The sequence below is a fragment of the Mesoplodon mirus genome, assembly GCF_964341445.2.
Source record: "Mesoplodon mirus genome assembly, chromosome: 7".
NCBI classification, from domain to species: domain Eukaryota; kingdom Metazoa; phylum Chordata; class Mammalia; order Artiodactyla; family Ziphiidae; genus Mesoplodon; species Mesoplodon mirus.
The window spans coordinates 7480957-7494290 of record NC_138983.1 but is presented as its reverse complement, the minus strand read 5'-3'; the positions used below and the strand labels follow the sequence as shown (position 1 = coordinate 7494290).

The following is a 13334-nucleotide window of genomic DNA, read 5'->3' as shown; positions in this document are numbered from 1 at the left end:
GACAGCATATATATGGGTCTTGTTTTTGTATCCATTCAGCGAGCCTTTGTCTTTTGGTTGGAGCAGTTAATTCATTCACATTTAAGGTAATTATCGATCTGTATGTTACTATGACCATTTTCTTAATTGTTATGGGTTTGTTTTTGTAGGTCCTTTTCTTCTCTTGTGTCTCCCACTTAGAGAAGTTCCTTTAGCATTTGTTGTAGAGCTGGTTTGGTGGTGCTGAATTCTTTTAGCTTTTGCTTTTCTATAAAGCTTTTGATTTCTCTGTCGAATCTGAATGAGATCCTTGCAGGTTAGAGTAATCTTGGTTGTAGGTTCTTCCCTTTCATCACTTTAAGTATATCACACCACTCCCTTCTGGCTTGTAGAGTTTCTGCTGAGAAATCAGCTGTTAACCTTATGGGAGTTCCCTTGTATGTTATTTGTCATTTTTCCCTTGTTGCTTTGAATAATTTTTCTTTGTCCTTAATTTTTGTCAGTTTGATTACCATGTGTCTTGGCATGTTTCTCCTTGGGTTTACCCTGCCTGGGATTCTTTGTGCTTCCTGGACTTGGGTGGCTATTTCCTTTCCCATGTTAGGGAAGTTTTTGACTATAATCTCTTCAAATATTTTCTTGGGTCCTTCCTCTCTCTCTTCTCCTTCTGGGACCTCTATAATGTGAATGTTGGTGTGCTTAATGTTGTCCCAGAGGTCTCTTAGGCTGCCTTCATTTCTTTTCATTCTTTTTTCTTTATTCTATTCCACAGCAGTGAATTCCACCATTCTGTCTTCCAGGTCACTTATCCGGCCTTATGCCTCATTTATTCTGCTATTGATTCCTTCTAGTGTATTTTTCACTTCAGTTATTGTATTGTTTATCTCTGTTTGTTTGTTCTTTAATTCTTCTAGGTGTTTGTTCTTTAATTCTTCTAGGTCTTTGTTAAACATTTCTTGCATCTTCTTGATCTTTTTAAATTTATTTATTTATTTTTATCTTCGGTTGAGTTGGGTCTTCGTTGCTGTGCATGGGCTTTCTCTAGTTGTGGCAAGTGGGGGCTACTCTTCCTTGCAGTGCACGAGCCCTGGTCTGGGAAGATCCCACATGCCGCGGAGCAACTAGACCCATGAGCCATGGCCGCTGAGCCTGCGCATCTAGAGCCTGTGCTCCGCAACAAGAGAGGCCAAGATAGTGAGAGGCCCGCGCACTACGACGAAGAGTGGCCCCCGCTTGCCGCAACTAGAGAAAGCCCTCGCACAGAAACAAAGACCCAACACAGCCAAAAATAAATAAATATTTTAAAAATAATAATTATTATTAAATGCCTCTCTTCCTGGGATGTCAGTGCTGATCCTCCTTTGATGACAAGACTGGTTCCCAGGTGCCAAGGCCATACTGACTTGCTGTGTACTTGCTGGTCTGTTTTTTGTTTTTTCTTTTTTGAAACCGTGAAGAAATGTATTCCTGATTTGTTTAATGTTCTTTGTTCTGGCAAGATATAAAACCATGCTTCTCCAGAGCAGTTGCTCCGAGTAATCTGGAAAGCTGGCTTCCGGGCTCTAGCCCTCAGTTTGGCTCAAATAAAACTCTTTTCTAGGGTATATCCTGGTGGTCCAATGGTTAGGACTCCACGCTTCCACTGCCAGGGGCAACTAAGATCCTGCAAGCCATGCTATGCAGCCAAGAAAAAAACAAACAACAACAACAAAAAACACCCCAAACTCTTCTATTCCTATTATAGATTGTTTATTCATTATTTTTGTTGACAGTTGTCACAAACCTTTGATTTGTAATAAATGCAATATCTGTGACGTGCAATAAAGCAAAATGCTGTAAATGGACATATGCCTCTAGCTTGTAGTGCAATTATTTTACAAATAGTATATTAGTTAGCTCAGTAGAAATTATGCTGTGATAAATGTAGTAGGCAGAATAATGACCTCTCAAATATGTGCACATCCCAATTCCTGGAACCCATGAACATATTATCTTACACGGCAAAAGGGACTTCACAGATATGATTAAGGACCTTGAGATGGTGAGATTATCCTGGATTATCCAGGTGGGCTCAATGTAATCACAAGGGTCCTTAAAAGTGGAAAAGGGGTCAGGGTCAGAAGATGCTATTCTGCTGTCTTTGAAAATGGAGGAAGGAGGCCACAAGCCAAGGAATGCGGTGGCCACCAGAAGGAATTAAACCTTGCCGACACCTTGATTTTAGCAGAGTGAGACCCGCTTTGGACTTCTGGCCTCCAGAACTATAAGATAATAGATTTGTATTATTTTAAGCCACTGAGTTTGTGGTAATTTGTTACAGCAGCAAATAGAAATCCAATACAATAATACCCAACTCCAAAATCTCAGTGGCTTTCACAAACAAGTTTATTTTTTGTTAGAGGAATTAGAGAAAATGTTGTTTAACAAGAGTCTCCATTTAAAAAAAAAATTGAGGGCTTCCCTGGTTGTGCAGTGGTTAGGAATCCGCCTGCCAGTGCAGGGGACACGGATTCGAGCCCTGGTCCGGGAAGATCCCACATGCCGCAGAGCAACTAAGCCCACGAGCCACAGCTACTGAGCCTGCAAGCCACAACTACTGAGCCCATAAGCCACAACTACTGAGCCCACGTGCTGCAAAACTGAAGCCTGTGCGCCTAAAGCCCGTGCTCCGCAGCAAGAGAAGCCACCTCAATGAGAAGCCCACGCACTGCAACTAAGAGTAGCCCACGCTCGCCTCAACTAGAGAAAGCCCGCGTGCAGCAAAAAAGACCCAACACAACCAAAAAAAAAAAAAAAATCAGGCAAAACTAAATATGATGATAGAGGCCAGAATGGTGATTAACCTTGGCGGTGGGGGGACGACTGGAGCCTAGGAGGGGGCATGAGGGGCTGCTGTGATGTGCTGTTTCTTCATCTGGTGCTGGCTCCACAGGAGTGTTCTGAAAATTCATCAAGCCAGTTCTTTCTTTCTTTCGGCCGTACCATGCAGCTTGTGGGATCTTAGTTCCCCAACCAGGGATCGAACCTGGGCCCTCAGCAGTGAAAGCACAGAGTCTTAATCACTGGACCACCAGGGAATTCCCAAGCCAGTTAGTTAGGTTTTTTTTTTTTTTTAAGATTTATTTATTTTATTTTATTTTATTTTTGGCTGCATTGGGTCTTAGTTGCGGTGTGTGGGCTCTTCGTTGCAGCGTGCAGGTTTCTCTCTCATTGTGGCCCGTGCAGGCTCCAGGGCGCCTGAGCTCTATAGTTGTGGCGTGCAGGTTCCAGAGCACGTGGGCTCTGTAGTTTGCAGCACACAGGCTCTCTAGTTGAGGCGTGCGAGCTCAGTAGTTGTGGTGCTCGGGCTTAGTTGCCCCTCAGCATGTGGGATCTTAGTTCCCTGACCAGGAATTGAACTTGTGTCCCCTGCATTGTAAGGCAGATTCTTTACCACTGGACCACCAGGGAAGTCCCCAGTTAGTTATTTCTGATCTGTGCACTTTACTGTCTGGCTGCTGTGCTGTAATAAAAAGTTTACTTAAAAACAATGACTCTCAGGTTTGTTTGTTTATTTTTAAAATTTTTGATCAACTATTGATAAGTAGATGGGGAAACTGAGGAAGGAACAGGTTCGTGGGGACAGATAATGAGGTACCGGAGAAAACAAATGGAGATGTCCAAGAGGCACCTGGAGGTACAGGTGTGGACTTGGAGGAGCATTAGGGCTGCGAGAAACTTTGGAACGCCTGGAGGGATTCAATGCCAGTGGAATAGAGGAGGCAATTCAGGGAGCAAATCAGGGAGGGTGTGCAGAGACAAGGGGCGCCAGAACCAGGCCTGAAAGGGTGGCTGCCCTCTGCCTCCTGGATCTGTGATCTATGGCAGTCCTCAGGCCACACCCACTCAGGGCTCATCCCCCTCATCAACAACTCCCATGCCCTGCCCACCTCCCCACCCACAGGCCTCTCTGCCCTAGCGTGGCCTCCTACACATCTGACCAGGGCAGCTTGGAAGCCCTAGGCCTCTGGCTCCTTCTTCTACAGTGGCCTGCCTTTGGCTGCCTCTTCTCTTGGGTTTTGTCTACTCTCTGGGGCTTCTTGAGGTCTTGGGGGATGGGAGAATCCTGCCTTTGAAACCCCTCCCACATTCCATACCAAAAAAAAAAAATTTGATAATTGCACATCATCAAGATGAAAGACTTGCTCTGTGAAAAAGAATGTTAAGAAAATGAAAGGAAAGGGGCTTCCCTGGTGGCGCAGTGGTTGAGAATCTGCCTGCTAATGCAGGGGACACGGGTTCGAGCCCTGGGCTGGGAGGATCCCACATGCCGCGGAGCAACTAGGCCCGTGAGCCACAACTACTGAGCCTGCGTGTCTGGAGCCTGTGCTCTGCAACAAGAGAGGCCACGATAGTGAGGCCCGCGCACTGCGATGAAGAGTGGCCCCTGCTTGCCACAACTAGAGAAAGCCCTCGCACAGAAACGAAGACCCAACACAGCAAAATTAAAATAAATTAATTAATAAACTCCTACCCCCAACATCTTCTTAAAAAAAGCAAACAAACAAAAAAAGAAAATGAAAGGATGAGGGACTTCCCTGGTGGGCACTAGAATTCAAATTACCAGATGTTTTAAAGAGATGGGGTGCCAGTTTTCAATTCTGGTTTGAACACCATGTTACAAGGAACTATTTTAAAAAATAAAAAAGGATTAAGGGAAAAGAACAAAAAATAAGAATATCGAAACCGTTGAATGCACGTGTTTGTTCCCGATAAACTTCAAGCACATCTGCTCTCTCCATTCCCAGTTCTTTTGGAGTGTGATTATCAGCAATTCTCTGACCTTCAAAGAGAAACCTGAGTGAATTCATGGGAACTCCCTGTCTTTGACATTATAATTCTGAGTTTCTTGAGATGTGTCGTCATTTTCACTTTGAAGTGAATCTCACTACTATCCTGTCCGATGACTTTGAGTTTTATATATTCTCCTTCTTAGCCCCCAAGTCCTCAGTTGAAGGTTTTGAAATGGGGAGGCATTTAGTGAGTACTTAAAAGTGTGAACTTAAAAATATTAAGGCAGGGATTTCCCTGGTGGCGCAGTGGTTAAGAATCCACCTTCCAATGCCGGGAATACAGGTTTGAACCCTGGTCTGGGAAGATTCCACATGCCGTGGAGCAACTAAGCCCGAGCGCCACAAGTACTGAGCCCGTGCGCCTGGAGCCCGTGCTCTGCAACAAGAGACGCCACCTTAATGAGTAGCCCCCGCTCTCGGCAACTAGAGAAAGCCCGTGCACAGCAACAAAGACCCAACGCAGCCAAAAATAAATAAATAAATTTATTTTAAAAAAGTTAAGGCAGTAAATATTGTTAAATTTATGTTATGTGTATTTCATCCCAGTAAAAAAAAATAGGGAAAAAATGTCACCTGTCACATGTGGAAAGTAATGCAGGTGCTGACTGTCCAATACAACTGACTGTAAAGCGTAACTGAGCCAGTGAAGATGAAGAGGTTTAAGGTCTGCTGTGTGTGTGGCGGGGGCGGGGCGTGGCGGTGCGGAGAGGATGAGCTAGGTGGTCCTGGGCAAAGCCTTCCTCCCCCACCTTGGAGCCGCTGGCCGGGCTCCCCATACCCCTAAAAGACCTTAGGAGGGGGATGTGGCCCCTGGGAATTCTCACGCCGAGACAATCTCCTCTCTGGCTCCCAGGTTTGGGGGTTCCTGGATCTGAAACAAACACAACACATCCAGCGACCCTTCCCCAGCAAGGCCCAATCTCTGAATCACATCTTACTCATCAGCTGCTCACCGCAGCCCAGGTCGGTCGCATTCCCGCCCCGCGCCTTGGCTCTGCAGTTGTAAAGAGCCGAGAGGGGCTCCTGCTGCCTTTCAGGCTGTGGGGTCCAGCAAGCCTGCCTTCACCCCTCTTGTAGGTGATGAGACTTTGGAGGAGCTTTTACCTTGGGGAGCCGCAGCTGGGAGGTGAGTGGTGGAAACTGACTGGATTTTCTCCAAGTAGAGGTGGGTGGTGATGGTGAGAAGCCCCACCCTTTCCCAGGAAGGGGCCTGATTGGTGGAGGGCTGCAGGGGCGGGGCAGCCCTGGGGCTATATAAATGCGCTCGCAGGGCTTGGAGTTACGCTGTAGGTTAACTCCTGAGCTCAGGTAATTCTTCTAGAGGGAGGAGGCTGGGCTGCTTGTGGGAAGCAAGATGGAGAGCCCTAGGTTGACTGAGGGGTGGTGGAGGGGTCCCTCCCCCAAGCCCCATAGTTGGAGTCTCTCTCTTCGTAGCTAAAAATGTTTGAGGTGGCCCCACCTCAACTTGCCCTAAACCCCAGTATTTGTCCAATAACCTTCCTCTCTCTGGGCCTCAGTTTTCCCTCTGGGCGGTAAAGGGTTGCTGGTTCTTTCAGGGCTGCCGCTTTGGTGAAGCGTGAGGAGGTTGTTGTGAGGTGGGAGACAGGAGGAGCCGTTAAACTCTGGCTTTGGGGTCAGACAGGCTCCACCTTGAAGTGGCCGTGAGACCTCCATGCTTCAGTTTCCATGTTTGCAAAATGGGTCTACTTACCATAAGATAATGTCCTTAAAGCATTTAACACAGCTCCAGGCACTTAGGAAGCCCTCAGAGGTGCTTGTTGCTTCTGTTCTTCCTCTCTGGCCTGGTCTGGGGTGCCAGGAGGAGGGGGGAGGGTGTTGTCGCCTCCAGGAACTCTGCTGCTTTTCTGGCCCCCATCCCTGCCCCCTCCCCCCGCCCGCCGCGCCACATCTCAGTTTCCTTCTGTTCTGAGCCCCCATTTCTCCATTTCCCATGCCTCCACTTCCTGGAGGTCATCTGTCAGGCCAGCACACTGGTCCCCTTGACTTCTGGGGGGCAATGGGGTAGGTGCTAAGTCCTGGGTCTGCTTCCTTTACAGGTCACCCCGTCCCACCCCATCTCACCCACCCCCACCCCCCAAGAGATGAGTGATGACCAAGATCCTGCCACAATCCCTGCGGTTGGCACCCAGGTGAAGCTGAGGGGCTGGAGCCGTCAAGGGGAGGGGGGTGAGTCTTTCCATTTCCGCCGGCACCAGGAGCTCCAGGCCTTCCTCAGCCTTCTGGGTGAGTCCACTTGGGGGCTGGCACGGCAGGGGCCGTGGAGACCAAGCGTGAGCAGGTATGGGAGGTGGGATCTCAGCTCGCCCGTGCAATCACCTGCAGCCTGTGTCCCTTCTCTTCTCAGGTGACCCCAGTTTGGCAGGTGGGGGGTGTCATGTCAGAAAGTGGGATCAGGGGAGGCTTGGGCTTTGGAACGGCTACTGCCCCTCTTATCTTGTGTGTGGGGGGTGGTAACCCCAGTCCACCGTTTCTCCTCTCTACCCCCCAGAGCACAGTTTCCTCCAGGATTTCCTCTCCAAAGATCCCTGTTTCCAGATTTCAGATAAGGTGAGAGGGCACAGTGGGGGCAGAGGCCAGCCTCACTTGGGGAAGATTGAATTAGTGGGGCTCCGGTGCTGCTAATTCGTTGGGTCCTCTGGTCTGGTGGAGGGAGCGCCTCCCTTCTAACCCTTGTCTTTGCACGCCCCTCCCCACCATGTTACCCCAGATTTTTTAGCCCCACTAGAACTTCCTCGGGTGCAGAAGGGGCTGGCGCAGCCCCTCCCCACCCAGTGCCTCACTCTAACTCTCCCCATTTCTGTGTCTGCAGTATCTCCTGGCCATGGTACTGGTCTACTTCCGGCGCGCCAACCTGCAGCTCAGCGAGTACACCCACAGCAATCTGTTCTTGGCCCTGTGAGTGGCCCGGGCGCGTGATGGGGACCCTGACTCGGAGTGGCAGGGTGGGGCAGGGCAGATGATTACAGCCTCTGTTCCCTGCCCCCTGCCTCTGTGGCCAGGTACCTTGCAAATGACATGGAGGAAGACCTGGAGGACCCCAAAAGCGTGATTTTTCTGTGGGCCCTGGGCCAAGATTGGCATCATCGAGTGTCAGACTTCCTGTGTCAGAGGGACAAGCTGTGGGCACGGATGGGCTTCAGGGCCGTTGTGAGACGCCAGAGCTGTGAGGAGGTGAGGTCCCGCCAGCACCCTGGGGTGGGGGAAAGAGGCTGGACCTCCCACCTCCCATTTACCATCCACTCTTCTCATGCCAGGTCATGGCCAAGGAGCCGACCCACTGGGCCTGGACTCGGGAGAGGCATCCCCACCACGGCAGGGCTCAGAGGAGCTACCCAAAGGCCCAGATCCCCCTCCCCCGGGGCCCCGGCCTCTCGCCACCCCACTGTCCCCTATGTGGCTTGCCCCCTTGCCGCAGCCACCGCTGCCACCACCCCTGCCCGTTGCCTGGCATATCCAAGTGCCCTTCCCAAGACCCTGAGCGGCACCACCCTCCCTCCCAAGCTTGTCTCTCAGTGGCTGGAGACTCCTGGAGTGGGGCTTTCCTCATTGTCCTGCCCACCCAGCTGCAACTGGAGCCAGGCACCTACACCCTCCACAGTGAGTAGGGTACAGTAGGGGGAGCTGGGAGGGGCTGGGGGGCAGGTGCGGGGCCGGCAGAATGGGAAGGAGGGGCCTGGGGTCCAGCACGCCTGGGCATGTGTCCAGCCCTGCCACCTCCTAGCCTCCTGGGCTTGGCAAGCTTCCTCTGAGCCTCTCTCCGTCCTTCCTCCCCCAGTCTTCTCAAAGCTGCTGCCGTGCCCTCGGCGCTGACACTCGCAGGGTGAAGAACAGCCCGTCTGCTCGCCTGCTGACCCAGTGCTCTACTGGCTGTGGCCCCTCCAGCCTCCTGTCTTCTTGGCCTCAGGCTGGCAGGGCTGCCCATGCCCCCTGCCCCTTCCTCCCAACCTGCAACTTGTACCCACTCTGACTTGACTCCTCAAATAAATTCATGTCCACAGGACACCAACGTGCTTAGGCCCTAGTCTGGGTCCCTGACCCAGGGTGGGGGTAGGGAGGGAGCTACCGGGAGAGGGGCATCTGCCAGGTTTAGGTACCAGTGGTTGGAGACCCATGAGCACAGGTCCTGTAATGGCTCCTCTCCTCCCATTCGTGACCAGTCATCCTGAGCCTGTTTCCCCTTTTTAACATCCTTGTGGATGGTGAGATCCACACAGTGCAGATGGGACTAAATGAGATGAGGTATATGCAGTCCTTAGAAGAGGGTCTGGAACCTACTGGACAAAAAAATGCTCAAAAGGAAAACGGCTCCATTGTCAGTCTAGAAATGCCTGCAGGGTCAGGTCTGTTTAGGAATGAGCCTTGGTCCTTGCTCTGGGCGGCAATCGAATATAATGTAATTATTATAATACAAGACCCCCTCTCCCTTCCCCAAAGTAAGTTTGTTAATTGGGGAGCAGGGAAGACTCCCCAGAGGAGCTGGCATTTGAACGGGGCCTTGAACAATGTCAGGTTTGCCCATGCTCGGGTGGTGGTGTTGGGGTGCTGGTGGTGAGGAACAGTGTTCTTGCAAAGACAGTCCAGAGTAGTGATTAAGACTTGGTCTCTGGTGCCGGACAGCTTAAGTTCAAAGTCCAGGTTTATGTGTGACTTTAGCCTGTTATTTAATCTCCTCTACTGCCTCATCTGTAAAATGGGTATTACACTAAAAAGGGTGTTGGCCGAGATTTGAATGAGTTAATCCTAGAAGAGTTAGAACTAGGTTTCAAGAGTAGAGCTCAAGTGTGGGTGTTACTAGTAGAGGGAACTGCTGCCCAGAGAAAGGCTAGAGGGGACTGTATGTTTGGGGAGTGGCCGGAACACAAGACAGAGAAGTCTAAAGGGTCAGGTGGCAGAGGAATCTGGACGTGATTCCCCTGCCTCTCTATGAATGGCTCCCAAGAAGTAAGGAGGTAAAGCCTGGAGACTGCGAACATTAGAAGCCAAGACAAGGACTGTAAAGTATTTGTAAGAGTTTTTCAAATAGGTAATATATTCACATGTATGTTTTGAATTTTGCACCAAGTGTCACCTTCTACCCCTGACTCCCAGCCATCTGGTTCCCCTTCCTGGAAGCAATGAAAGTAATAATTCATGTCCTTCCAGAGAAAGAATCTGAATGTATATAACCAAATGTGTGTAATAAAAATATACATATTTGGTCTTTGGTCTTTCCTGGCACAGAGCTCCTAAAACCCTTGGAATTTCCAGAGTTACAGGAGTGTCTTTTGTTATTCATAATGAGCTCCTTTGGATCATATCTGAGTTTATGCTAATGAGGTTACTCAGGATGGGGGAAAACTGATCACCAGAAAAACTGATCTAGAGGGTGGGGACTTTCAGCTTCCCTATTTCCTGCAGGAGGGGCAGGGCACTGGAGATTTGGAGTTTGGGGGGAGGGTGGCTCCGCCCCCCCCCCCCAATCTTGCCCTATGAATCTCTTCTATTTGGCTGCTCCTGAGTATCCTTTTTTTTTTTTTTTTTTTCCGCCCCGCGTTACGCGGGCCTCTCATTGTTGTGGCCTCTCCCGTTGCGGAGCACAGGCTCCGGACACGCAGGCTCAGCGGCCATGGCTCACAGGCCCAGCCGCTCCGCGCCATGTGGGATCTTCCCAGACCGGGGCACGAACCCGTGTCCCCCGCATCGGCAGGCGGACTCTCAACCACTGCGCCACCAGGGAAGACCCTGAGTATCCTTTATAAGAAACTGTTAACAGTAGGTAAAGCACCTTCCTGAGTTCTGAGAGTGTTCTACTGAATTATCAGGCCTGAGGAGGGGAGTTGTGGGCATCCCCAAATTTGTAGTCGGCCAGACAGGAGTATGGGTCACCTGGGCATTCCATTTGTGGCTGGCATCTTGTGGAACTGAGCCCTTAACCCATGGGGTCTGTGCTAACTCTGGCAATCAGTGTCCGAATTGAATTGTAGGCACCTAGATGGTGTTGGAGAGTTGGTGTGGACCCATCGCATGTATTTGGTATCGGGGAAAAAACATATTTGGTGTGAGACGTGGTGTCAGGAAAAAGATACCACACCAAATATGCATATGTGTCCCATCCCCATTTTTAAAACACTCCAGTGGGAGAATTCCATACATCCTACTGTGTACTTATCAATGTATTTTAAAGATGGTTCCTTGTCTGCACATTCCTTTTGACAGCTGTGGTATTCCTCTGTGTGGGTGTACTATAATGTATCTTTTTTCCTATTTTTTTTTTTTGCGGTACGTGGACCTCTCACTGTTGTGGCCTCTCCTGCTGCGGAGCACAGGCTCCGGATGTGCAGGCTTAGTGGCCATGGCTCACGGGCCCAGCTGCTCCGCGGCATGTGGGATCTTCCCGGACCGGGGCACGAACCCATGTCCCCTGCATCGGCAGGCGGACTCTCAACCACTGCGCCACCAGGGAAGCCCCTCTTTTTTCCTATTGATTGGCATTTGTTTCCACACTTCTGCTATTCCAAACGGTGCTATAGAGAGTCACTAAGACTTTGTAAGAACAGCATTATTCAAATGTGAAAAGGTATCTGTAGAGTGAATTCCTAGAAGAATTGTCCAGCCAAAGGTCAAGTCAAAATTGAAGGACTTTGCCAAATGTCCCTCTGTTGGGGCTATGCCTGTACCGCCTTCCCCCCCAACCTCTAGCAGAGCATGTGAAGGCCGTTTTCCAGAACACTCACCACCAATCAGTGAGGTACCAGATTGCTTTATGTTTGCAAAACTGCTGAATAGAAAATGGTGTCTTGGTGAATGTTTAATTTGTATTTTTCTTTTGAGTGAGCTCAAGCATTGTTTCATATGTTTAAGAGCTCTTTGTCTACTTTTTTGTGAACTGTCCTTGTCTTTGCCCATTTCGCCACTGTTTTTGGTACCTGACTCACATATAAGGAAAAAATAGCCTTTCAGGATATAAACTGGAAGTATTTTCTTTGGTTTATCATTTTAACTTTGCTATGCAGATTTTTTAGCATAGTAAAATAAATTTTTGTGGCTGCTGGGTTTTGTGTCACAGTTGAAAAGACCTTTTCCACACTGAGATGATTAAAAGAATGTCTCCCTTAGCTGCTGGCTGTATTTTTGTTTTCATTTTTTACATTTAAATCATGAGTTCATCTGGAATTTATCATATACAAAATTCCTGCCCATTTTCCTAATGCCTTTTAGTGAAAAACTCATCTTTTCTCAACAGATTTGAATTGCTGCTCTTATACTAAATTTCTATATGCATTTGGGTCTATTTCTAGGTTTTTCTATCTTTCAATGATCTTTGTGCATCAGTACCTCTCTTCATTACATTTAATTATTATAGATTGGATTTAATATCTGATAGGGTTAGTCTCTGTCTCCAGGAGTCTCTTGGCTATGCTCTCTTTTTTTTTAATTTATTTATTTTTGGTTGCATTGGGTCTTCGTTGCTGTGCACAGGCTTTCTCTAGTTGCGGTGTGTGGGCTTCTCATTGTGGTGGCTTCTCTTGTTGCGGAGCATGGGCTCTAGGCTCTCGGCCTTTAGTAGTTGTTGCTTGCAGGCTCTAGAGCGCAGGCTCAGTAGTTGTGGCACACGGGCTTAGTTGCTCCACGGCATGTGGGATCTTCCTGGATCAGGGGTCGAACCCGTGTCCCCTGTATGGGCAGGCGGATTCTTAACCACTGTGCCACCAGGGAAGTCCCTCTTGGCTATTCTTGCTTGTTCAATTTTCCATATGAAGTTTAAATCAGCTATTCTAGTCCCTCTTCCCCTCAAACAATCTGTTAGAATTTTAAAAAATCTGTTAGAATTTTTTATTTTTAATTTTTTTGGCCACGCCACACTGCATGCGGGATCTTGGTTCCCCGACCAGGGATGGAACCTGCGCCCCCTGCACTGGGAGCGCGGAGTCTTAACCACTGGATGGCCAGGGAAGTCCCTAGAATTGTTAATTTCGATAAATCTATAGATTACTTTAAGAACAGACATCTTTATGAAGCATCTTTGTGTCCAGAATGAAGTGTCTGTCCCTTGCCTCTACATACTTCTTTCAGGTGGCACCGATGGCCAGTGACTCCCAAATCTGTACCTCTATTCTGAGGGTTAGTCCCACCCCCAGGCATCTCCCCTTGGATGGGGGTGGGTCCCAAAGGTACCTCCGGAACCTGATCCTCCAGTATCCCCTCCAGATTAGTGTCCCCCACACCATTAATCCACTCAGATTCCTCCCTATCTCCCAAGAGCCATATCCAATCAGTGGCTAAGTTCTATAGGTGTTTTTAACAGCTTTATTGAGGTATAGTTGACATACAATAAACTATGTATACTTAAAAGGTACATTTTTGTTTTGACATGTATACCCCCATGAAACTATTATCACAATCAAGGTAATGAACATATCCATCACCCCAAAAAGTTTCCTCAAGCCCCTTTGTAATCTCTCCCTCCCACCCTTTCCCACCTGCCAGCCCCTCCAGGCAACCACTGGTCTGCTTTCTGTCACT

General features: G+C 48.9%; 1 protein-coding gene and 1 pseudogene across 2 annotated transcripts; one reads left to right on the top strand and one right to left on the bottom strand.

The window, feature by feature from the left end:
- Window positions 1-4024: 4024 nt before the first annotated feature.
- LOC309807942 (small ubiquitin-related modifier 1-like) lies at window positions 4025-6499 on the bottom strand (annotated as a pseudogene). Its single transcript has 3 exons — window positions 6461-6499; window positions 5765-5849; window positions 4025-5005 (listed from the first exon to the last, which is right to left on the bottom strand). The product of its transcript is annotated as a small ubiquitin-related modifier 1-like (transcript).
- A 414-nt stretch (window positions 6500-6913) lies between these two features.
- SPDYC (speedy/RINGO cell cycle regulator family member C) lies at window positions 6914-8805 on the top strand (the record flags this gene model as incomplete). Its single annotated transcript, XM_082628218.1, has 6 exons — window positions 6914-7055; window positions 7321-7379; window positions 7642-7727; window positions 7832-8003; window positions 8087-8429; window positions 8608-8805. The coding sequence occupies 6 exons, from the start codon at window positions 6914-6916 to the stop codon at window positions 8640-8642; spliced, it is 837 nt and encodes a 278-aa protein (XP_082484344.1). The 3' UTR covers window positions 8643-8805.
- Window positions 8806-13334: the final 4529 nt, after the last annotated feature.